The sequence below is a fragment of the Palaemon carinicauda genome, unplaced genomic scaffold (genome assembly GCF_036898095.1).
Source record: "Palaemon carinicauda isolate YSFRI2023 unplaced genomic scaffold, ASM3689809v2 scaffold114, whole genome shotgun sequence".
In the NCBI taxonomy this organism is placed as follows: domain Eukaryota; kingdom Metazoa; phylum Arthropoda; class Malacostraca; order Decapoda; family Palaemonidae; genus Palaemon; species Palaemon carinicauda.
In genome coordinates, this window is record NW_027168638.1 from 23,221 (window position 1) to 47,844 (window position 24,624).

The 24,624-nt window shown below is 43.3% G+C and overlaps 2 protein-coding genes across 7 annotated transcripts in view; both read left to right on the plus strand.

Moving 5' to 3' along the window:
• Positions 1-10,535: 10,535 nt before the first annotated feature.
• Positions 10,536-21,373, plus strand: LOC137635322 (zinc finger protein 845-like; the record flags this gene model as incomplete). Its single annotated transcript, XM_068367786.1, has 3 exons — positions 10,536-11,539; positions 19,943-20,102; positions 20,185-21,373. Coding segments are annotated over 3 exons (2,319 nt in total), but the record flags the coding sequence as incomplete, so codon positions are not given.
• A 2,409-nt stretch (positions 21,374-23,782) lies between these two features.
• The window catches only part of LOC137635327 (zinc finger protein 665-like), a 28,218-nt gene continuing 27,376 nt past the window's right edge, over positions 23,783-24,624 (plus strand). For all 6 annotated transcript variants that reach the window (XR_011042649.1, XR_011042650.1, XM_068367792.1 and 3 more), the window contains exon 1: positions 23,783-23,959. The gene's annotated coding sequence lies outside the window, so the exon portion shown is untranslated. The remainder of the gene's footprint in view (positions 23,960-24,624) is intronic.

Genomic DNA, 24,624 nt, shown 5'->3' on the forward strand with positions numbered 1-24,624 from the left:
GCACAGTGATTTTCAGTTACAAATGGTGGTGTGAGCAGAGTGGTTGGTCCAACTCTCGCTCTCCCTTCGCTAAGTAGCTAAAAGTTTTACAGCTAGTTCCAGCTGTTGCCAAAATGCGTCTCTGCTGTAAAGAGATCCAGGTTTGTATAGTTAGGAAAATACAAATTATTTGCAAATTTTCAATATTAAACTTACCCGATAATCATGTAGCTGTCAACTCCGTTGCCCGACAGAATTCTATGGAGGGATACGCCAGCTATCACAATACTAGAAGGGGGTGTATTTACCAGCGCCACCTGTGGCCAGGTACTCAAGTACTTCTTGTTGACACCTCCTCAATTATTCCTCTGTCGTGCTTCCGGCAAGACGTTCTGGGATACGCTTATGTTCTTGGAGTATTTTCACGACTTTGGTGAAGTATTTCTCTTTGATTTCGGCTGTCGCTTTACTGGAAACTTCTATATTAGCTTAGTTAGCTTTTGGAATTAATTTGATTAATTTTGGTGACGAGAGAGTATGAACTCTCGTTCACCTTTCAATGGCCGACCCTTCCCTTAGACGGAAGTGTTGGTGTCTAAGAGAGTATAGACTCTCTTTCTTAATTTTGCTTAACAAAAGTTATAGATTTATTTTATATCTCTCCGCCTCTTATAGGCCTCTTCGATTAACTTCCTTTTATTATAAACTCATTAAAATTAATTTTTATATTTGTTTATATTCGACCTTCCTAATAGTAGGCGGTCTTTTACCGAAGTTAATAAACTTTGAGCCCGTCATTTCGGTTTTACCTGTTAACATATTATGCTATTTCCGCCACAGAGTTTGAAAGATTTTCTTTGACAGTCTCGTACTGTTTTCAAAGTTGAACTAACGTTTTGTTTTGTCTCTGCAGTTGTTGACGTTCAGAACGTTCAACTTGCACTCTATCGTTACGATAGAGAAAGAATGTTCACGGTTTCACGTTGCAGTAAGAGTAACCGTGTCTAGCGTTTTGTTCATTCTTTCTTAACTTAATGGTTTTGATCCTAATAAAGGAACTTTTCAGTTTTTTCCTTTAACAATAATATGTTTTAACGATATATATGATTGGGCTCTTTTCTCAGGTTCTAAGTCAAGAGAGAGAGAGAGAGAGAGAGATAGAGACGGAGGGAGAAAGAGGATAAACGTTTCATTCAAGCCTGCCAGGCGTACGAGTAACGTCGTTATCGTTTTTTTTTTTTTTTTTTTTTTGCTCTTCTCCCTAGTCTCTTTAGGGGAAGAAACTAAACGTTTCTAGAGTGATCTAGTGTTTAGTCTCTTTCCAACCACTGAATTATCTTTCATTAGATTTTTCTGTTACATTGTAATTCTGTTTTCGCAATTACTAACTTTGAGAAAGGATAGAATTGCGTATTTCAGGTACAAACCACTTAAAGTTTCGAGTTCAGTGAAATAAGTGCAAACAGAAATCAAAGTGATAAGTGATTAGTGCGTGAGGGTACTTTTGTGCGCGCCAGTCGTCCTCCCAGTCCGGGACCTCTTGCAAGCTCCCAAGCCCAGGGGAGAAGCAATGTCGAAGGGCATAAGGGTTCAGCAGGCCTTGATCGGCGCACAGAAGTATTCTCGGTGGTTGTGGGCGTGTCTTACCGAGACCGTCACTCCCACCCGCAGACGATTGAGCCCTTATTTTGCTCGTCTGCAGAAGAGATTAGGGGAGAAAATAAAGGCAGAGTAACGCTGGTCTCAGGTCTCAAGACCTCTTAAACGTTAAGTCCAGACCTATGCCAGACGTACGAAGTTAAAGTTCACAACCCGAATGCAGTCATTGGGTTAGCTCTGACTCTCCTCAGTCATCAGTTGATTACACTCCGCCTAAGAGGAGTAAGGTTCTGCCACAACAGATCTCTGCTGTTAAGGCTTTACCTCAGCAGAACTTAGTGTCTGCCGACCCCAAGTTAACTCTACTGCAGTCCATACAGTCACAACTTTCGGTCTTGATGCGTGAGTGTCGGGCTGAGAGTGTTGCGCCTCCGCCTCCGCCTACACTCCCCCCCCCGCCTATGATCGCCCCGCCTGATCACAGTACCACCTGCCAGGCGTACGATGTTGTGAACTCTACTACAGTCCATGCAAGCACAGCTTTCGGACTTGATGCGTGAGTGTCGGGCTGAGAGTGTTGCTCCTCCGCCTCCGCCTACACTCCCTCCACCTACACTCGCTCCGCCTGATCACAGTACCATCTGCCAGGCGTACGATGTTGTGGACTCTACTACAGTCCATGCAAGCACAGCTTTCGGACTTGATGCGTGAGTGTCGGGCTGAGAGTGTTGCTCCTCCGCCTCCGCCTACACTCCCTCCACCTACACTCGCTCCGCCTGATCGCAGTACCACCTGCCAGCAGTTCCACCTGCCAGGCGTACGATGTTGAGCCACGTGCTGAGTTTGCTGTTCCCTGTGGTGTTCAGCCTCCGCCTTCCTTAAGGCAACCTTTACATTGGGATCAGGAGGATTATACCTCTCTTCCTCCGCCTCCACTTGCTGCTCCACCAGTGATGCAACACTCGGTTGAGGTACAACAACCTCTCCCGTCCATGAGTCAGTCTCCTCAGCTCTCGCTGCAGCGAGCTCAACCCTCCACAAGGCAAGCACCACAACACCTTAGCCTTGCGCCTCAGGAGCCTCAGCTTGCGAGACATTTACCTTGTTCTGCGCAGCCTCTTCCTCATCGCGCTCCGCTCACACCACAGGAACTGGAACTTGCTACTCCGCTTCCGCCAACCGCTCAGCAAGCGCAACCCTTGGGTTCAACCACTCATGCTAGGAGTCAGCCTCCTCCACCCATGCGCCTTCCTTCTGCTTGTCTTTTATTCAGCCTTTGCAGACTGAGCCTCTGGTGTTCCCTCATCGGAGTCTTGAAGAGGAAACCACAACTATTGTTGTTCCAGCTCGTTCTGACTCTGCTGTTCAGCATACCTTACCTCCATTTTCATACCATGGTTTAAACCCCATGCAAGCATGCATAAAGCACTCTAGCACTGGTCATGGAATTTCTGAGAAATGTTAAACGCCATGCACACGCTCTGCTTTCCTTACAGCAGGCTCTGCTTACAGCAGGCTCTGCTTACTACATGCTCAGCATACAGCATGCTCTGCATTCAGCATGCTCTGCATACAACATGCTCTGCATACAGCATGCTCTGCATTCAGCATGCTCTGCATACAACATGCTCTACATACAGCATGCTCTGCATACAGCATACTCTGCATACATCATGCTCTGCATACCTTACCGCATGCTTCTCAACACATCTTGGGTTGTTGCCAACTCACTAGACTGTCAAGCAGTTTCATAACGTTGCCTTCTAGTCTGCTGCTTTTGCACCAGTGAACCCTCACTCAGAGAACTTAGCTTTTCTAGGATAAGGTCCCTGTAGATGAGAAAGTTCTTTTCTCCCTCCTTCTGATATTCCCTTGAGGACTCTGTCATTTGGAGGGAGCCTTTAGCTGCATAACCTCTTATGGACTTTTATTTAAGCATAACATGCTTACAGGGAAGGTAATGGTTCCACTTCAGCCGCTAATCCCGTCTGTTACCACACCTGCTCCCATAGACCTTGAGCTGTGTTGCATGACATGCAGTCCAAGCTTAGTCCTTGTTAGAGAATTTTTTGTTTACGGAGTCAATGTGTCACGGGGAAGACGTTCAACAACCAACAGAAGGGACTTGTTGTGACGCAGTGCGGCAACCTCAGCAACCCGTTAAGGAGTTGTCTGTACGACCCAGACAGTCTAGACAGATTCGGGTTGTCACTGTACTTCCTCGCTTGCCCATGATTGACAGTTTACAGACTGTGCAGCAGTATCATGATCTTGTGTCCGGCTCCGTCAGACGACTGGCTTTTAAGAGCTCCCACAAGTCGTCGCTGTCTGGAGATTTTCAAATGGACTATGGATCTGACCAAGGAACTGGGCCTCCTGGTCAATTTTGAGGAGTCTCAGCTCGTTCCATCCCAGACCATTGTCTCCTTGGGTATGGATCTTCAGAGTCGAGCTTTTCGGACTTGTCCGTCGGCCCCAAGGATCTTCCAAGCCCTAGAATGCATCCAGAGCATGCTGAGAAGGAACCGATGCTTAGTCAGGCAGTGGATGAGTCTAACAGGGACACTTTCATCGCTGGCCCTGTTCATCGAGTTAGGGAGACTCCACCTCCGCCCCCTTCAGTATCATCTAGCTGCTCACTGGATAAAGGACATGACGCTAGAGACGGGCTCAGTTCCTGTTTCCGAAGAGATGAGGTCTACTCTAACGTGGTGGAAGAACAGCATTCTTCTCAAGGAAGGTCTACCATTGGCTGTTCAGACCCCCGACCACCGTCTCTTCTCGGACGCATCGGACACGGGCTGGGGTGCGACACTGGACGGACAGGAATGCTCGGGAACATGGAATCAGGAGCAAAGGACACTTCACATCTATTGCAAGGAGTTGTTGGCAGTTCATCTGGCCTTGATAAACTTCAAGTCCCTCCAGCTTAACAAGGTGGTGGAGGTGAACTCCGACTACACCACAGCCTTGGCTTACATCTCCAAGCAGGGAGGGACTCATTCGAGGAAGTTGTTCGAGATCGCAAGGGACCTCCTCATTTGGTCAAAAGATTGAAAGCTCACGCTGGTAACGAGGCTCATTCAGGGCGATATGAATGTCATGGCAGATCGCCTCAGCCGGAAGGGTCAGGTCTTCCCCACAGAGTGGACCCTTCACAAGAATGTTTGCAGCAGACTTTGGGCCCTGTGGGGTCAGCCAACCATAGATCTATTCGCTACCTCGATGACCAAGAGGCTCCTCTTGTATTGTTCTCCGATTCCAGACCCAGCAGCAGTTCGCGTGGATGCCTTTCTGCTGGATTGGTCCCATCTCGACCTGTATGCATTCCCGCCGTTCAAGATTGTCAACAGGGTACTTCAGAAGTTCGCCTCTCACAAAGGGACACGGCTGACGTTGGTTGCTCCCCTCTGGCCCGCGAGAGAATGGTTCACCGAGGTACTGCAATGGCTGGTCGACGTTCCCAGGACTCTTCCTCCTAGAGTGGACCTTCTGCGTCAACCTCACGTAAAGAAGGTACACCCAAACCTCCACGCTCTTCGTCTGACTGCCTTCAGACTATCGAAAGACTCTCAAGAGCTAGAGGCTTTTCGAAGGAGGCAGCCAGAGCGATTGCCAGAGCAAGGACGACATCCACTCTCAGAGTCTATCAGTCTTTATGGGAAGTCTTCCGAAGCTGGTGCAAGGCCAATGCAGTTTCCTCAACCAGTACCACTGTAACCCAGATTGCTGACTTCCTGTTACATCTAAGGAACGTAAGATCCCTATCAGCTCCTACGATCAAGGGTTACAGAAGTATGTTGGCAGCGGTTTTCCGCCACAGAGGCTTGGATCTTTCCTCCAACAAAGATCTACAGGACCTCCTTAGGTCTTTTGAGACCTCAAAGGAACGTCGGTTGTCCACTCCAGGCTGGAATCTAGACGTGGTCCTAAGGTTCCTAATGTCATCAGGATTTGAACCGCTCCAATCAGCCTCTTTTAAGGACCTCACATTAAAAGCTCTTTTCCTCGTGTGCTTAGCAACAGGTAAAAGAGTAAGTGAGATCCACGCCTTCAGCAGGAACATAGGTTTCACATCTGAAACGGCTACATGTTCCTTGCAGCTCGGTTTTTTGGCTAAAAACGAGCTTCCTTCCCGTCCTTGGCCTAAGTCATTCGAGATCCCAAGCCTGTCCAACATGGTGGGGAACGAACTGGAGAGAGTACTTTGCCCAGTTAGAGCTCTTAAGTACTATCTAAGAAGGTCAAAACCATTACGAGGACAATCAGAAGCCTTATGGTGTGCTATCAAGAAGCCTTCTCTACCAATGTCTAAGAACTCAGTTTCTTACTACATCAGGCTTCTGATTAGAGAAGCAAATTCTCATCTGAAGGAAGAAGACCTTGCTTTGCTGAAGGTAAGGACACATGAAGTGAGAGCTGTGGCTACTTCAGTGGCCTTCAAACAGAACCGTTCTCTGCAGAGTGTTATGGATGCAACCTATTGGAGAAGCAAGTCAGTGTTCGCATCATGCTATCTCAAAGATGTCCAGTCTCTTTACGAGTACTGCTACACCCTGGGTCCATTCGTAGCAACGAATGCAGTAGTAGGCGAGGGCTCAGCCACTACATTCCCATAATCCCATAACTTTTTAACCTTTCTCTTGAATACTTTTTATGGGTTGTACGGTCGGCTAAGAAGCCTTCCACATCCTTGTTGATTTGGCGGGTGGTCAATTCTTTCTTGAGAAGCGCCAAGGTTAAAGGTTGTGATGAGGTCCTTTAGTATGGGTTGCAGCCCTGTATACTTTAGCACCTTTGAGTTGATTCAGCCTCCCAAGAGGAACGCTGCGCTCAGTAAGGAAGACGATCTTATTAAAGGCAGAGTAACGGTTCAAGTCGACTTCCTTACCAGGTACTTATTATTTCATTGTTATTGTGGATAACTGATTATATGAAATACGGGATACTTAGCTATCCTTTAGTCTTGTACACTGGTTTTTCACCCACCCCCCTGGGTGTGAATCAGCTACATGATTATCGGGTAAGTTTAATATTGAAAAATGTTATTTTTATTAATAAAATAAATTTTTGAATATACTTACCCGATAATCATGATTTAATCGACCCTCCCTTCCTCCCCATAGAGAACCAGTGGACCGAGGAATAATTGAGGAGGTGTCAACAAGAAGTACTTGAGTACCTGGCCACAGGTGGCGCTGGTAAATACACCCCCTTCTAGTATTGTGATAGCTGGCGTATCCCTCCATAGAATTCTGTCGGGCAACGGAGTTGACAGCTACATGTTTATCGGGTAAGTATATTCAAAAATTTATTTTATTAATAAAAATAACATTTTGTCATATTAGCCTAATTATTACTATTAGAAGCACCAAGGTGCGAAAGCAAATTGCCACTAGCCCAAGGGACCAAATAGTTGACAGTCTGGTGCAGTGAAGAAATAGAAATGTAAAGAATAAACTATATAAGAGAAAAATGAGATTATTTCAAGATAGATAACAATGTTGAATTAATAAGCATTATAAAAACCTGGAAATAAAACATCGTTAACAGAAAAACATTTGTACTAAGTTTGAACTTGTAAATATCTGCTGATTCAGTTGCAGGGGCAGTAGTTGATTGGCCTGGTCACAGCCTAAATAAAGCTTAGAGAATAATATAAGCATTAAGCCTTTTGAAACAATGCTGGTGACATTTTCTCTTTTTTAGAAATTAATATGGGTGATTTTACCTGCTTCTTGTACTGTAGTGAAGTTGTGAATGTTAGCAGGAAGGAAGATTTAAAAGCCAGTCTGCTCATATTGGAATATGAAGCCATGCAATTATTTACAAAGTACTATGGTATGGAGATAGCTTCATTTTGGGGGTTTGAATATAAGTATAGTATTAAGGTAGAAAATTATTTTTTAAGATTTATGTGATTTTCTTGATGTGATCTCTTTTGTGGTCTTAGTGACTAGTTTAGGTTTTATAATTTTCCATTGGATTGTCCTTGAGAGGAGAATCTTCATTAAAATATCTAAATATTTGGTTTGTCTTTCATTTCCACAAATGCTCTTCTCAAACATTTCAATCTGCATTGGTCTCTCTGGAGAGAGAGTTTCTCGTCAAATGATTTTACAGCATTCTTAGTACAGTACTGTATTCAGGTTTCACAAGAATGAAGTTAAGATTTAAAGATATTTTGCTGAGAAATATTCCAAGTCCCAGGGCTGGGTCTTGTGGGTAAAATCCATAACCCAATTTATTTAAGAATAAATTCTACAGGTTTCAGTATTATTGTGAGTTAACGAAATTAGATATCTGATGTTATTAATTAAGTTTACAGTATATTGATTGTATTTGGGGTACAGAGCAGTAATCATGTCCAGAGGCTGTCATGGTTTGTTTTTGGAAATCCAATTTGTTTGGACTCATTACTCACCCTAATGTTAACTGTACTAAGTGAAATCTTTCGGGTCTAATTTCGTGTCAAGTTAGTTGTCAGTGTTTGAATATGAAAAATAGAAGATTGAAGGATTAAAAGCAATATTTTTTTTTTTATATAACTTTAAAGGAATATTTGTTCTGTCTATACCTTCGCTGTTTATAGGGATATTACTTTCGGCAAGGCTGCTGGAAGATGAGCTATAAGACTTTTAGTGAGGGATAATTACCTAAACCGCCAGTTAGCGGGAAGGTTGGGGGTAGCCGGCTACCCTGTTCACTCACACACTGGGCTGAGCATCTACTTTGCTTTCGGCTTTGTGGAGAACGGACATTGCTTCTCTCCTGTTCCATTGCCTTTTTGACTTGCCATTGAGTGATAGCTTTGAATTATTCTTTGTATGTGCCATAACTGGAATACGAACCTACGCTATTCAATAGGGGTATTACTTTCAGTGAAGTTGAAATGACGAGCCATTAAGATTTAGTGAGGTTTAACTACCCATTCTGCTAGTTAGAGGGCGTAGGGGGGTAGCTTGCTACCGCTCCCTCTCACTCACCGGTGATTTAATTTACTTTGCTTCTGGCTCGGATGGTAAACGTTGTTGCTGTTTTTCATCCTCACCAAGTTATATTTTGGAATGCCATTAATGCTTTTTGTTTCTCTTTAATAGTGTGTGTTTGTGTTGTCTTGTGCGACCATGCATCCTTGCCCTGGACGTGAAAGCCAACCCTGCCGGACCTTCATGTCAGCCATGGGCACTAACTGCCACACCCTTTCTCTCACCTGCAGAGGTCAACGGTGTGATTGTGGTAATAAGTGTAATGAGTGTCTGCCTCCCAGTGGGAAAGATTTTGGCAAGGGCGGAAGAAGCTGTCAAAGCGGGATATTTCTCTTTCGAAGGTTCCTTTGTGTGAAGGGAAAAAAACACAAGATCTCTTCTTCTGCCTCCCGACCTTCCTCCGAAGCTCCTACTTGTTCGGCCCCTTCTGAGAGACTGTCAAGCAGTAGTGTAGACTTTAATTTTTGCCAACCCTTGTGCTTAAGAGATGGTGTTGTTTCCCCTAGCGAAGTTGCCCCACCTCTCCCCCCGAGTAAAGCCTTGTCTATGGGTTCTGTGTTACAGGTGTGGTCGTCCTTGCGGCTCCCGAGTCCGCCCTTCAAGGACCTCTTGCTGCAATTTATCCTCCGCAATGCGAGTTTGCAGCTGTTGTTGACTTCTGAGGTAGATCCACTAATTCTTGTCGATGTTGTGGTGTCAGAGGTGTCTTCTGTGGCCGCTGTCGACGCCCCTGACTCTCTAGACTCTCCTGTTGTTGCTGACGACTTCGTTTCCCCTGTTCTGTCCATCCTTCGAGGGGGAAACTAAGTCCATCGTCTGTCTCCTGTGAGTAGTTCTTCCCCTCGGGCTCTCTCATAGAGACTCCTCTTCGGAGGACTGCTGCTCTAGGTCAGCTTGCTGATCCCACGTCGCAGAGCTCGCCCTCTGCTTTGACTTAAAGGTTGCCCTTCACCATCATTGAAAAGGCTCTTCAGCCTCGTCTTCACAGCCGTCGCCCGCAGAGGAGCTGCCGCTTCAGTGGTGTTCTGGCCCTCGACCTTGGCCTGTTCCTGGTCCTTCTCCTGACGACTCTGCGGATAGTCCTCGGACTTCAGCCCTGGACTCTTCTGCGTATCGTTTGCGATCGCCATTATTGGATGTTCGCCCTTCCAAAGCGCACATCCCTGTTCCAGTTCGACATACCAGCCGACCTCCTGACCTGCCGTCACTGTTCCCATCTCCTGTACATCCTCGGATGTTCTACCTAAGCGTTCTGCTGAGCCCCAACTCTCTCCAGCTTACCAGCTCCCTGCAATGCACCTGTGCTCTCCAACAGCTCGTCAGAGCCAGCCTGCACTCAAAACGCTTTCCAGAACGTCTTTCTCTTCAATGAGTCAGCGCTTTCCAGCACATTGACGTTCCCTTTTCCGCTAGCCTTCTCCTTCTCATCCTCAGCCAACTCCAATGCTCCAGTGATCTCCTGATCGCCAACGATATCCAGCACAGCCCTGCCCTTCCAAAAAGTAGTGTTTGCCAGCTCACCAGCACTCGCAGTGCAACTCCGCTCTCCAGCTCAAGCTCGTTAGCGCTCCCCTGAGCAACAGCACACCCCGAGACATCAGTGCTCTCATGCACAGCCTTGGTATCAGAATCGCCAATGCTCTCCCGCATGAAAGCGCTCTCTTGTACGTCACCCCACTCCCAAGCGCCACTGGTCTACTACGCAACGATGCATCATTGAGTGAAAACGGTTCATTAAGTTGTAAAGAGAATGTCGATGATGAGGAAAGTGTAGACACTTACTTAGGGACAGTTGTGAAAGAGGATAAAGGAAAAGAAAAAGAAAGACTTTCATGTGTAATCAGTGGAAAAGAATTATTACAGAAAGATATTTTGAATCAAGAGGTGAATCAAATAGAGGAGAAGCAGATAAAAAAAAGGATCTTTGGTAATGTTAACTCCAATGCTCTAGCTAGAAAGCGATGCACATGTAGTGAATGTGGGAAAACGTTTTCTAATAAATATAATCTTGCAGTGCATTTAAGAAATCACACTGGAGAGAAGCCATACAAATGTAATGTCTGTTGCAAAGCATTTACTTGCAAACAATATCTCACTGACCATTTAAGAATTCACACGAGAGATAGGCCATATAAATGTAATGTCTGTAGCAAAACATTTAATACAAAATACTATCTCACTATACATTTAAGAATTCACACGGTAGAGAAGCCATACAAATGCGATGTCTGTAGCAAAACATTTGATACAAAATACTATCTCACTATACATTCAAGAAATCACACGGGAGAGAAGCCATACAAATGCAATATCTGTTGCAAAGCATTTACTTGCAAACAATATCTCACTGACCATTTAAGAATTCACACGGGAGAGAAGCCATATAAATGTAATGAGTGTAGCAAAACATTTAATATAAAAAAGAATCTCATTCCACATTTAAGAGTTCACACAGGAGAGAAGCCATACAAGTGTGATATTTGTAGCAAAACATTTATTACAAAACAGTGTCTCACTACACATTCAAGATTTCACACGGGAGAGAAGCCATACAAATGTAATGTCTGTAGCAAAACATTTAATACAAAATACTATCTCACTAGACATTTAAGAGTTCACACGGGAGAGAAGCCATACAAATGCAATGTCTGTAGCAAAACATTTAATACAAAATACTATCTCACTATACATTCAAGAAATCACACGGGAGAGAAGCCATACAAATGCAATATCTGTTGCAAAGCATTTACTTGCAAACAATATCTCACTGACCATTTAAGAATTCACACGGGAGAGAAACCATACAAGTGCGATGTCTGTAGCAAAACATTTAATAAAAAATCAAATCTCACTATACATATGAGAATTCACACGGGAGAGAAGCCATACAAATGTAATGTCTGTAGCAAATTCTTTATTTCAAAAAAATATCTCACTAAACATAAGAAATCACATGAGAGATCTATTCCGATGTCATGAATGTGGCAAAAACATATAATTTAAAACAGAGACTCTATAAACATTTAAGAACTCACATGGAATAAAAACCATTCATGTGCACTGACTGTGGTAAAGCATTTTGCTCTGAAGGTTTCCTCAAGAATCATCATAGAAGGAGGTGCTATAAAATCTGATATTGTGATCTGGAATAAAGGAGAAAAAACAGCAAAGATTATAGATGTGAGAGTTCTTACCCCTTCGCACGATTGCCCAGGCTGTTAGCTCTCAATGTCGACGAGGTGACATGATGCCTCCAAACAGCTCATGCGAAGCACAGAGTAACACCTCAGGTCAGGCACTACCCAGTTAGATTTTTAGACTTGCACCCACCTAACGGTGAGTCTCCACTGTAAATATCGTTAGGGTTTGTATGTAGTGCAGTAATAAATGACAAATTTGAAAAATATTTGCATTTTCCCTATGTATACAATCTTGGAGCTCAGTGACTTTCAGTTACAAGTGGTGGTGTGAGCAGAGTGGTTGGTCCAACTCTCGCTCTCCCTTCGCTAAGTAGCTAAAAGTTTTACAGCTAGTTCCAGCTGTTGCCAAAATGCATCTCCAGTGTAAAGAGATCCAGGTTTGTATAGTTAGGAAAAATACAAATTATTTCCAAATTTGTCATATTAGCCTAATTATTAGTATTAGAAGCGCCAAGGTGCGAAAGCAAATTGCCACTAGCCCAAGGGACCAAATAGTTGACAGTCTGTTGCAGTGAAGAAATAGAAATGTAAAGAATAAACTATATAAGAGAAAAATTAGATTATTTCAAGATAGATAACAATGTTGAATAAATGAGCCTTATAAAAACCAGGAAAGGAAACATCGTCAACAGAAAAACATTTGTATCAAGTTTGAACTTGTAAATATCTACTGATTCAGTTGCAGGGGCAGTAGTTGATTGGCATGGTCACAGCCTAAATAAAGCTTAGAGAATAATATACAGCATTAAGCCTTTTGAAACAATGCTGGTGACATTGTCTCTTTTTTAAAGTAATACTGGATGATTCTACCTGCTTCTTGTACTGTAGTGAAGTTGTGAATGTTAGCAGGAAGGAAGAATTAAAAGCCAGTGTGCTCATATTGAAATATGAGGCCATGCAATTATTTACAAAGTATTATGGTATGGAGATAGCTTCGTTTTGGGAGTTTGAATATAAGTATAGTAATAAGGTAGAAAAGTATCATTATTTTTTAAGATTTATGTGATTTTCTTGATGTGATCTCTTTTGTGGTCTTAGTGATTAGTTTAGGTTTTATAATTTTCCATTGGATTGTCCTTGAGAGGAGAATCTTCATTAAAATATCTAAATATTTGGTTTCTCTTTCATTTCCACAATTGCTCTTCTCAAACATTTCAATCTGCATTGGTCTCTCTGGAGAGAGAGTTATTATTATTATTATTATTATTACTATCCAAGCTACAACCCTAGTTGGAAAAGCAAGATGCTATAAGCCCAGGGGATCCAACAGGGAAAAATAGCCCAGTGAGGAAAGGAAATAAGGAAATAAATAAATGAAGAGAACAAATTAATAATAAATCATTCTAAAAACAGTAACAACATCAATACAGACATGTCATATAGAAACTATTAACAACATCAAAAACAAGTATGTCATAAATAAACTATAAAAGACTCATGTCCGCCTGGTCAACAAAAAAGCATTTGCTCCAACTTTGAACTTTTGAAGTTCTACTGATTCAACCACCCGATTAGGAAGATCATTCCACAAATTGGTAACAGCTGGAATAAAACTTCTAGAGTACTGCGTAGTATTGAGCCTCGTGATGGAGAAGGCCTCGTCAAATGATTTTACAGCATTCTTAGTACAGTACTGTATTCGGGTTTCACAAGAATGAAGTTAAGATTTAAAGATATTTTGCTGAGTAATATTCCAAGTCCCAGGGCTGGGTCTTGTGGGTAAAATCCATAACCCAATTTATTTAAGAATAAATTCTACAGGTTTCAGTATTAATGTGAGTTGACGAAATTAGATATCTGATGTTATTAATTAAGTTTACAGTATATTGATTGAATTGGGGGTACAGAGCAGTAATCATGTCCAGAGGCTGTCATGGTTTGTTTTTGGAAATCCAATTTGTTTGGACTCATAGCTCACCCTAATGTTAACTGTAATAAGTACAATCATTTGGGTCTAATTTCGTGTCAAGTTAGTTGTCAGTGTTTGAATATGAAAAATAGAAGATTGAAGGATTAAAAGCAATATTTTTTTTTTATGTAACTTTCAAGAAATATTTGTTCTGTCTATACCTTCGCTGTTTATAGGGATATTACTTTCGGCGAGGCTGGAAGATGAGCCATAAGACTTTTAGTGAGGGATAATTACCTAAACCGCCAGTTAGCGGGAAGGTTGTGGGTAGCCGGCTACCCTGTTCACTCACACACTGGGCTGAGCATCTACTTTGCTTTTGGCTTGGTGGAGAACGGACATTGCTGCTCTCCTGCTCCCTTACCTTTTTGACTTGCCATTGAGTGATAGCTTTGAATTATTCTTTGTATGTGCCGTAACTGGAATACGAACCTACCCTATTCAATAGGGGTATTACTTTCAGTGAAGCTGAAATGACGAGCCATTAAGATTTAGTAAGGTTTAACTTGCCATTCCGCTAGTTAGCAGGCTGGGGGGGGGGGGGGGTAGCTTGCTACCGCTCCCTCTCACACACCGGTGATTTAATTTACTTTGCTTCTGGCTCGGATGGTAAACGTTGTTGTTGCTTTTCATCCTCACCAAGTTATATTTTGAACTGCCATTAGTGCTTTTTGTTTATGCTTTCTCTTTAATAGTGTGTGTTTGTGTTGACTTGTGCAACCATGCATACTTGCCCTGGACTTGAAGGCTAACCCTGCCGGACCTTCATGTCGGCCATGGGCACTAACTGCCACACCCTTTCTCCCACCTGCAGAGGTCAACGGTATGATTGTGGTAATTAGTGTAATGAGCGTCGGGAGTGGTCTGCTTCCCAGTGTGAAAGATTTTGGCGAGGGCGGAAGAAGTCAAAGCGGGATATTTCTCTTTCGAAGGTTCCTTTTTATGAAGGGAAAATAACACAAGATCTCTTCTTCTGCCTCATGACCTTCTTTCGAAGCTCCTATTCGTTCGGGCTCTTCTGAGAGACCGTCGAGCAGTAATGTAGACTTTAATTTTTGCCAACCCTTGTGCTTAAGAGATGGTGTTGTTTCCCCTAGCGAAGTGGCCCCACCTCTCCCCCCGGGTAAGGCCTTGTCTATGGGTTCTGTGTTACAGGTGTGGTCGTCCTTGCGGCTCTTGGGTCCGCAATGCGAGTTTGCAGCCGTCGTTGACTTCTGAGTTGGATCCTCTAATTCTTGTCGATGTTGTGGTGTCAGAGGCGTCTTCTGTGGCCGCTGTCGACGCCCCTGACCCTCTAGACTCTCCTGCTGTTGCTGACGACTACATTTCCCCTGTTCTGTCCATCCTTCGAGGGGGAAACTAAGTCCATCGTCTTTGTCTCATATGAGTTGTTCTCCCGTCGGGTGAGTTCTCTCATAGAGACTCCTCTTCGGAGGATTGCTAATCAAGGTCACCTTGCTGATCCCATGTCGCAGAGCTCTCCCTCTGCTTTGACTTAAAGGTTGCCCTTCACCATCATTGAAAAGGCTCTTCAGCCTTGTCTTCACAGCCGTCGCCCACAGAGGAGCTACCACTTCAGTGGTCTTCTGGCCCTCGACTTTCGCCCTTTCCTGGTCCTTCTCCTGACGACGCTGCGGCTAGTCCTCGGACTTCAGCCCTGGACTCTTCTGCGTTTCGTTTACGATCGCCATTGGTGGATGTTCGCCCTTCCAAAGGGCACATCCCTGTTCCAGTTCGACATTCCAGTCGACCTCCTGACCTGTCGTTACTGTTCCCATATCCTGTACATCCTCGGATGTTCTACCTAAGTGTAACGGAGCGCAACTCTCTCCAGCTTGCCAGCTCCTTGCAGTGCACCTGTGCTCTCCAACAGCACGTTAGCGCCAGCCTGCACTCAAAACTCTTTCCTGAATGTCTTTCTCTCCACTGAGTCAGCGCTCTCCAGAACATTAACGTTCACTTGACCCTTAGCCTTCTCCTTCTCATCCTCTGCCCCCTCCAATGATCCAGCGATCTCCCGATTGCCAAAGCTCTCCAGCACAGCCCTGTCCTTCCAAAGAGTAGTGTTTGCCAGCTCGCCAGCACTCGCCAGTGCAACTCCACTCTCCAGCTCAAGCTCGTTAGCACTTCCTGAGACATCAGTGCTTTCATGCGCAGCCTCGGTAACAGGCTCACCAACGCTCTCCTGCTCGAAAGCGCTCTCCAAACCAACAGCGCTCTCTTGTACGTCACCCCACTCCCAAGCGCCAGTGGTCAACTGTGCAATAGCGCTCTCCTGTGCCAAAACTCTCTCCACCTCACCAGCACCCTTTGACTCGCTGGCACTCTCCAGCTTATCATTGCTCACCTGCGCGCCAGAGCTTTCCTACGAATTTACCGGAAACTGTGCACCAGCATCCTCCTTTGTGGCGTCGTACTGCGCGCCTATGCGTTCTCTAGAAACCGCACCAGCATCATCCTGCTCAGCGTCTTACTGCACGCTATTTTTCTCATGTGTGCTCTCTGGGCCGCTAGCGCTCACTGTCCCACTTGCGCCATGGCCATGAGCGGGTTCTACAGGCTCCTAGGTTTTAAGGAACATCGAGTAGACGGCTCACCATTGCATCATTCCCCTCCCTGCAAACGCATTATAGCGCGACCGCCGAGGAAAGGAGGAGGGGTCTCCACAGAAGGGTTCAGGATCCCGAAGCTGCCTTCCTCGAAGGTGGATCCATCAACAGCAGAGACTCCTCTCAGGGAACTGTTGGTCCCTTTCCCTTCAGGGCCTTCAGGGGATCTGTCTGACAGTGCGTCAGTCAGTCAGGGCTATGGTCAGAGCAGTGGTGCAAACCTTCAAGCCTGCTCTGTCTGCCAGCTCTTCAGAGCATTTAACAGCTATAGCAGACCTACTGTAAGGAACCACAGCTTCTTCTCCCCTGAAGAGGAAGAAGGTCTCAGATGTGGTTACTTCCCCTAGGGTAAAGCTGACTCCTATTAGGCTATCAAGGTCTGCTCGTGCATCTTCCACTGGACACTGTCCTACCTCACCTCTACCGAGGGGGTAATGCAAGGGAGGGGCTTCCTCTCTTCCACCTTCAGAGGAAGTTTCCCCTTGCACAGAGAGTTCACCACTGATGGAAGTTAGGAGGGACATGACAATGCAGCTTTCGATGATGGAGCCCTTCCTCCTTCCACGAAAGAAACCGAAGAACTCCAAGACTCTTCCTAAGTCCTCTTCAAGAACCTCCAAGTCTACAGATGCAGCCTGTCACTCGAGGGATGTGCGCGACCCACTTGGAGAAGAGCTCTTGGGGGTGGAAAAAGGAGACTTCGCTGCAAGTCCAAGTCCAACGTCGGAAGGAGAGCAGAAAGAGTCGGACCATGCATTCTGTCAGGTTCTGACTCTCATCAGGATTCTCAATGGGTTTATCAACTGAGAGAGCAAAGACACGGTGCCTTTTGCATCTAGAAGCCCTCAGAGACCAGTGCATCCTTGCCTTGGACTCAGGGCGTGAAGGGTGCCAAGGCTACGATCATCCTACAGCTCTTTGAGCTCTCCTCCTCGCAACGTTCCGGCTCTACCACCAAGCTTCTCACACCTCCTGTCTGCAGCAGAGGAGCTATTCTGAGATCTTAGACGTGCCTCGTTCAACTCCTTTTCTTCCCATACAGGCTACTTTGTGGCTTGATGTTTGGTTAGGGACCTTGGAAATCCTGGTAAGAACTGAGGATTTCTCAAAGAAATGTACCAGGGTTTTCACCATTACTCCCACCTGTACCAGGCTTCTTGGAGTGTCCTGCTTGAGGTGGACCCTTTGCTTCCACGACTGTTCCAACAACTAACCCCTTTAGTCCGCCAGAGACTGCAGACAGTGGACTAGGGGAGCAGTTCTTGGGTAACCTGGCCAATGCCAGTAGGCCAGAAATGGCTCCAGTAGCTACAGCCGAGGCAGTTCCCCTCTCTCCTCAGCAGCATTTAGTTCCACTCTCCAGGCCGGCAAACGACAGTGCTAAACATCAGTCTAGCCGGTTTTAGTGGCTCTCAACAGTTCCTGTACAGGTAGTGGCACTCTACAAGAAGGGGCAGAGGCACACTCAAAGGTACTCTTCGGGACAGTAGATGGCAGTGTCCCCCTCCAGGGCAGCAGACGGCAGTGTCCCCCTCCAAGGCATCAGACGGTAGTGTCCCCCTCCAGAGCAGCAGACGGCAGTGTCCCCCTCCATGGCAGCAGACGGCAGTGTCCCCCTCCAGGGCATCAGACGGTAGTGTCCCCCTCCAGAGCAGCAGATGGCAGTGTCCCCCTCCAGGGCAGCAGACGGCAGTGTCCCCCTCCAGGGCATCAGACGGTAGTGTCCCCCTCCAGAGCAGCAGACGGCAGTGTCCCCCTCCAGGGCAGCAGACGGCAGTGTCCCCCTCCAAGCTAGCAGACTGCAGTGTCCCCCTCCAAGCTAGCAGACTGCAGTGTCCCCCTCCAGGCCAGCAGATGACAACAAGCTTGGACCTTTCTCATGTCACGAGCTTGGTACTTTGTTTGAATACTTTGACCTAGACTGAAAATGCTCTTTCTTGGTATTAATTGCTACGAAATTTGCATCAGAAACCTAATGGGACTGTATTTTGAAATAGGACTTTTATATTTTATTTCTTTTTTTGGGGTGTGTGGGTGTCCTAGAAAAAAAACCAGGTACTTGTGTTTTGTATTGATATAGGAGTGTCCAATTAGTGGGAGGCTTTTTTTTTCAAATAATTTTTCAGTCTTGTATTGTTTTTCAATTCTTATTCCATGTCATAGCAATGAACTTTTGTTACTAAGTCGTCTTCCCTTCGTTCAAGTATCCCCAGTACATGAGGACAGATGCCCACTTACAAGATGAGGAAGTCTTCAGGTGGACACCTCCTCCCTCCCTCTGATCTAGCTGTTTTATCAAGGGAAACCAGTCGTCTTTCCTTGGCCCTCATCGCTCCCTTCTGGCCTCGGAAGGACTGGTTCCCAGACGTTTTTGAGGTCCTAGTGAACCCTCCTGTTAGATTGCTAGAGACCAGATCTACTCAAACAGCCTCACTTTCATTGTCTTCATCAGGGGCTCCACATGCTTCATCTTCATGCTTGGAGCCTGTCAGGAGGTTCTCAAGGTAAAAAGGCTTTTCATCTAGTTAGCCTAAGCCATGTGATGCTCTACTTGTCGATTTTATCAAGTCAAATAGGCAGTTTTTTTTTTTTTTTACGCTGGTGCCAGATGAAAGGTCATTCTTCTTCCAGACCCTCTCAGCCTAAAATTGCAGAATTCCTGGTCCATCTTCACAGGGATAGAGGGTATCTGTTGTTCTTGAGAAGGTACTGGACAACACAAAGGCAATCAGAAATAAATAACTTAACAAGTGAGTAATGTTACTTTGCCATAACAGTAGAACCAAAGCAAAGGCAGAGGGAGAAATATGGAAGAGTTTGTGGTAAATGTTCCTGTCTGTGCAGGATTACTATAAATCTTTTTGCTGTTCATAATTCTGGAGGAAGGCTCAGAGGTGCATAGCAGTATTAGCTAGACAATTTTGATGATGACTGGAGAGGAAGTAAAGGAAATAAGACAATGGATGAAATGTCTTTGTCTTTTTGAAGAGCAAGGGGGAAACTATTTAAATAATAAAACCAATAATGTCACAGGAGATGCTGTGGATTATAGAATCTACAGAGGATATGAGATTTTTAGATGCCTGAAATGTGTAACAAGAACAGATAGAACACAGATCAAAGTCTGTGGTTTGTATGTTTAGGAAAAATGAAAAGTACATAACTTTATGAATTTATTTTAATTTTTAGAAAACTCCATTAATTTTACTGAGTTTTCCTCTTCTCCAACTGATTGTAGTTTTCTTTTCTTCCAGACTTTTCATCTCAAAGGAAGGAATCATCCACCTCTTGCTGCTAAAGCTTGTAAGCTACTGAAGGTATATGCAAAAGACGTAAGACGGGAAAAGAAAGGGTCATGTCGGAAGATTTTGTTGTGCAGTATGATGTCTGAGAATAGGAAGTTTAGTCTTAATTTCCTCTTTGAAGTCTATTGAAAATAATAATAAGGGATGTTTCATCTTTTGATAGGGAGAGGATGATGAATTCTGAACCACCTTTAGAGTTTTCAATGAAAAGTGAAATTGAAGATCTATTTTCACCTGCAGTCGATCCAGAAAATAATGATAGGTCTGGCAGTGTTGCTCTCTTTAATGATGGCGCTCTTTTCTTGGATCCAAAAATGGAAGTCAAAGTAGAGCCAGAAATATTTGATTGTAGCGAAAGCTACTTGACAAATTCGTACGAGTACGATGCATCAGTGAGTGAAAACGGTTCATTAAGTTGTAAAGAGGATGTCGATGATGAGGGAAATGTAGACACTGACTTAGGGACAGCTGTGAAAGAGGATAAAGGAAAAGAAAAAGGAAGACTTTCATGTGTAATTAGTGGAAGAGAATTATTACAGAAAGATGTTTTGAATCAAGAGGTGAATCAAATAAATGAGAAGGAGATAAAAAAAAAGGATCTTTGGTAATGATAATGCCAGTGCTCTAACTAGAATGCGATGCACATGCAGTGAATGTGGGAAAACGTTTTCTAATAAATATAATCTTGCAGTGCATTTAAGAAATCACACGGGAGATAGGCCATACAAATGCAATGTCTGTAGCAAAACATTTATTACAAAAGCACAGTTCACTACACATTCAAGAATTCACACGGGAGAGAGGCCATACAAATGTGATGTCTGTAGCAAAACATTTATTTCAAAAGCACAACTCACTACGCATTTAAGAATTCACATGGAAGAGAAGCCATACAAATGCAATATCTGTTGCAAATCATTTACTTGCAAACAATATCTCACTTACCATTTAAGAATTCACATGGGAGAGAAGCCATACAAATGTGATGTCTGTAGCAAAACATTTATTACACAACGTGAACTCACTACACATTCAAGAATTCACACGGGAGAGAGGCCATACAAATGTAATGTCTGTAGCAAAACATTTATTAAAAAAGGTCATCTCACTATACATTTAAGAGTTCACACAGGAGAGAAGCCATACAAGTGTGATGTTTGTAGCAAAACATTTATTACAAAACAAAGTCTCACTAGACATTCAAGAATTCACACGGGAGAGAGGCCATACAAATGTAATGTCTGTAGCAAAACATTTACCCATAAAGTCAATCTCACTAAACATTCAAGAATTCACACGGGAAAGAAGCCATACAAGTGCGATGTCTGTAGCAAAACATTTACCCAGAAACACAATCTCACTGCACATTTAAAAATTCACACAGGAAAGAAGCCATACAAGTGCGATGTCTGTAGCAAAACATTTATTATGAAACAAAGTCTCACTGTACATTCAAGAGTTCACACAGGAGAGAAGCCATACAAGTGCGATGTCTGTAGCAAAACATTTACCCAAAAACAAAGTCTCACTTTACATTCAAGACTTCACACAGGAGAGAAGCCATACAAGTGCGATGTCTGTAGCAAAACATTTAACACGAAACACAATCTCACTAAACATTTAAGAATTCACACAGGAGAGAAGCCATACAAGTGTGATGTTTGTAGTAAAACATTTACTATGAAACACCATCTCACTGGACATTTAAGAGTTCACACAGGGATTCCCACCAGATCAGCTAAGTCTTAATCCTGGACCCCAGCAACCATCAAGGGAAGGAACCCCCCCACCCCCCCCCCCCTCAAAAAAAAAGGAGACAATTTCAAAATGTTAAATGGTCCCTTGCGGAGAAGAAAGTACTCCTCTTCTGCATCACATACATAAGGTATGAGGGGTGGTGTCCTTTGGTTTCTGTATTGTAGACTGGTCACAAGGTGAGATAGATAAGATAGATGTTAAGACCAGGAAGATTCTCACCCTGCACAAAGTCACATATAGAAACCAGTGTATGGACAGAATATACCTCCCACGCAGAGAAGGTGGACTAGGCTCAACCGAAATCAATAAAGCCTACAGAGCAGCAATAGTAAGAACTGGGCAATACTTAAAAGGCTCTGAGGATGAAAACATCAAGAAGGTTGCCAAACATCATAATGGAGCCCCGAGCCAACCAACTTCAATAACAAAGCAGGCTAAGAACTTTGCAGAATTGCTAGAAGAAACAAAGGACACTGAACAGACTCCAGCCGTAATGATAGCCAGGAAGACCAGTCACAGATTCACTTCTATAGAGGAAAAACTTTGAATGGAAAGGTGGAAACATCAAAATAGGAAGATTCCAAGAAGAACTAGAATAACGTTACACACACAAAGAATAGTCACTCAAATGGATAAAGAATGGAAATTTAGTTTTTGATGGAGAAAGGATGATAGTAGGAGCACAAGCCTAAGGCCTCCTAACAAACGGTTTAATGAAAATGACGGGCATATCAGGAAACGACCTGTGAAGGTTTTGTCCTGCAGCAGTTGAGAGTGTTGGTCATGTGGTTTCAGCCTGCCAGACCCTACATGCAGATGGTCACTTCACAGCTCGCCACAATAACATGTGTGAATATATACATTATTATTACGAATCAAACGCATAAACTATGTACTCTTTTACTACTTTATTGCAATTCTGACTATTATGGATTACAGTACAATAATACCTTCAATTTTCCCGCTGATCAAAAACCTTCACATTCTAATGGGGTCCATTACAATATTCAGGCAAATCTATAGAACTGATATAAATAAAAAAAAGAAATACTGCTATACACCATCAAGTTCATTCATTTTTTATTAGACACGATATCAATACTTTATATCATAAAATAATAAGTCATTTACATCATTCTGTGATTGAAAATGAAGTACCTTTCTAAAATAACATTCTCTGAGTGACATGTAAACATGAGAAGGAGTCCTGGCTTGAGGTAAGCTAGACTTTTATTTCTAGGTTATATATTCTATAGATAACCCTTTAGATTTAATTCATTCATTAGACATTATAATAGACAAGAAACTTGCCTTTTAGACATAAAACAACGTGAAATACAAGATTTTGTTAAAACACTGAGTACGACTAAATATGTTAGTAACTCTATAGCAAATATTTACAACGGCTCCCCGTCACGATTGACTTTGTCTTACCTTCTTCACTATTAATTTCTTGGGTTACTTAAAGGATTATTTTTATTGATTTAAAAGCCTGATTATTAGTTTATTTGGAAGATTTAATTCATGAAAAATAAGGATACAAACTCTGGTAGTATTTGAAACTATTCATCATATTGTAACATTTTCACAGTATCTGTATTTAGAATTATTTCAATTCAAGGTAAATAAAATTTTCCATTTTTGTTTTATAATTTCATAATCTTTGAGAGAGAGAGAGAGAGAGAGAGAGAGAGAGAGAGAGAGAGAGAGAGAGAGAGAGAGAGAGAGAGAGAGAGAGAGAGAGAGAGGGGGGGGGGCAGGCAGTAATAGTTAGGAAAACAAGGTTGAATATGCTAGAATTAAAAAAAAAAGATTATACGAAACAGGAATAATAATGATATGCTTTGTGTGTTGTGTGGGGAGGCACAGGATACTACCAAGCATATGTTTAGCTGTTAAGAAAATTTAGAAATAACATAAAAATAGGAAATTTAGAAACACCAACTAAAGAAGCTGTCTGGGTATATTAGAAAAGGTCATTGAAGTTAGAAGTAAAAGTATGCAATCGGTGAAGCTGTCTGTGTAGGAGGTAAACGAATAATAATGAATTTTCTGGAGATGGCAGCACTTTTTTGACCTAATATGCTTCATCTATTAGTATGCCCACAATCCAATGTTTTGGAGAGAGCAACGAGGAACCTTTAAGTCAGTGTTGCCACATATGGGAATTTATACCTAGATTTGGGGATTTTGCATGTCTGATGGGGGGTATTCTGTACTAATTTCTATGAAGAAGAAACAAAGATGTGTTAACCTTCATATTGTTGCAATTAGTTTACTTGTAATTACATGAATTATAGTAAGTAATTTTTATATTAGCAAAGCCTACATGATGGAAAAAGAATATTTGTGGAAATGGGGATTTTTGTGTTATTTTGGGGATTTTTTACCATGATTTTTAGGGATTTTTAAACTAACCCAGCTGGCAAGTTGGCAACGCTGCTTGAAGTTGAGAACGCTTACGAATAGTGACAAACTCGAATTAGATAGTGCCTCAAAATAAGCCATTTCTTTAGGGGAAGAGCCAACACCGTTGTGAAATTGTGTAATATATAAACTGAACTTGGCGTTTCTGGGGATATTTGTGAAAGAAAAAGTGAATCTGAATAAGGTAAGATAACTTGGGATGCGTCTCTGCTTACTGATAATTTTGGCGTCTGTTTACAGGACCATGTTTTGGAGAGAGCAACGAGGAACCGGGAACGTGGACCCTAAATCACTTACCTTTGGTTTTTATTCATAAGTTTATTTTAAGTATATTCTAATGCCTGATTGGTGAGTTATAATTAAAGCATTATCCAAATAACAGGCACCTTAGAGATAAGGATCTGGCCGAGCATATCCAATCAAGAGATTTGTCGGAGCCTTTGTAGATAAGTGGCCAAGTCCTCGCGCGGGCACAGAAAACTGGAATTTCTTCCCGTTTTCTAAACTTTCGTAAGACGTGGCCGTTGTACTTCAAAAGAATGTTCTGCAAAAACTCTAGAATAGAAAGCTGCCTAACTTGAATGGGCCCACCTAACCTTGCCTACAAGAGGTGTCTCTCCTTAACGGGGGGAGCTAAGCCCCCCTGTGACCCCCGTACATTGCCGTATTTTGCCGTATTCTTATTCTTAAACCTAAATAGGGGTGCTATTGCCCCCATGCGACCCCCCTTACACTTGCTTATTCTTAATTGGCCGTTGTTATACATACATGTGGCCGCTATCACTCATACACACAAGAATATTCTTAATCGGCCGACATCAGGCATGCATGTGGCCGCGATCACACAAA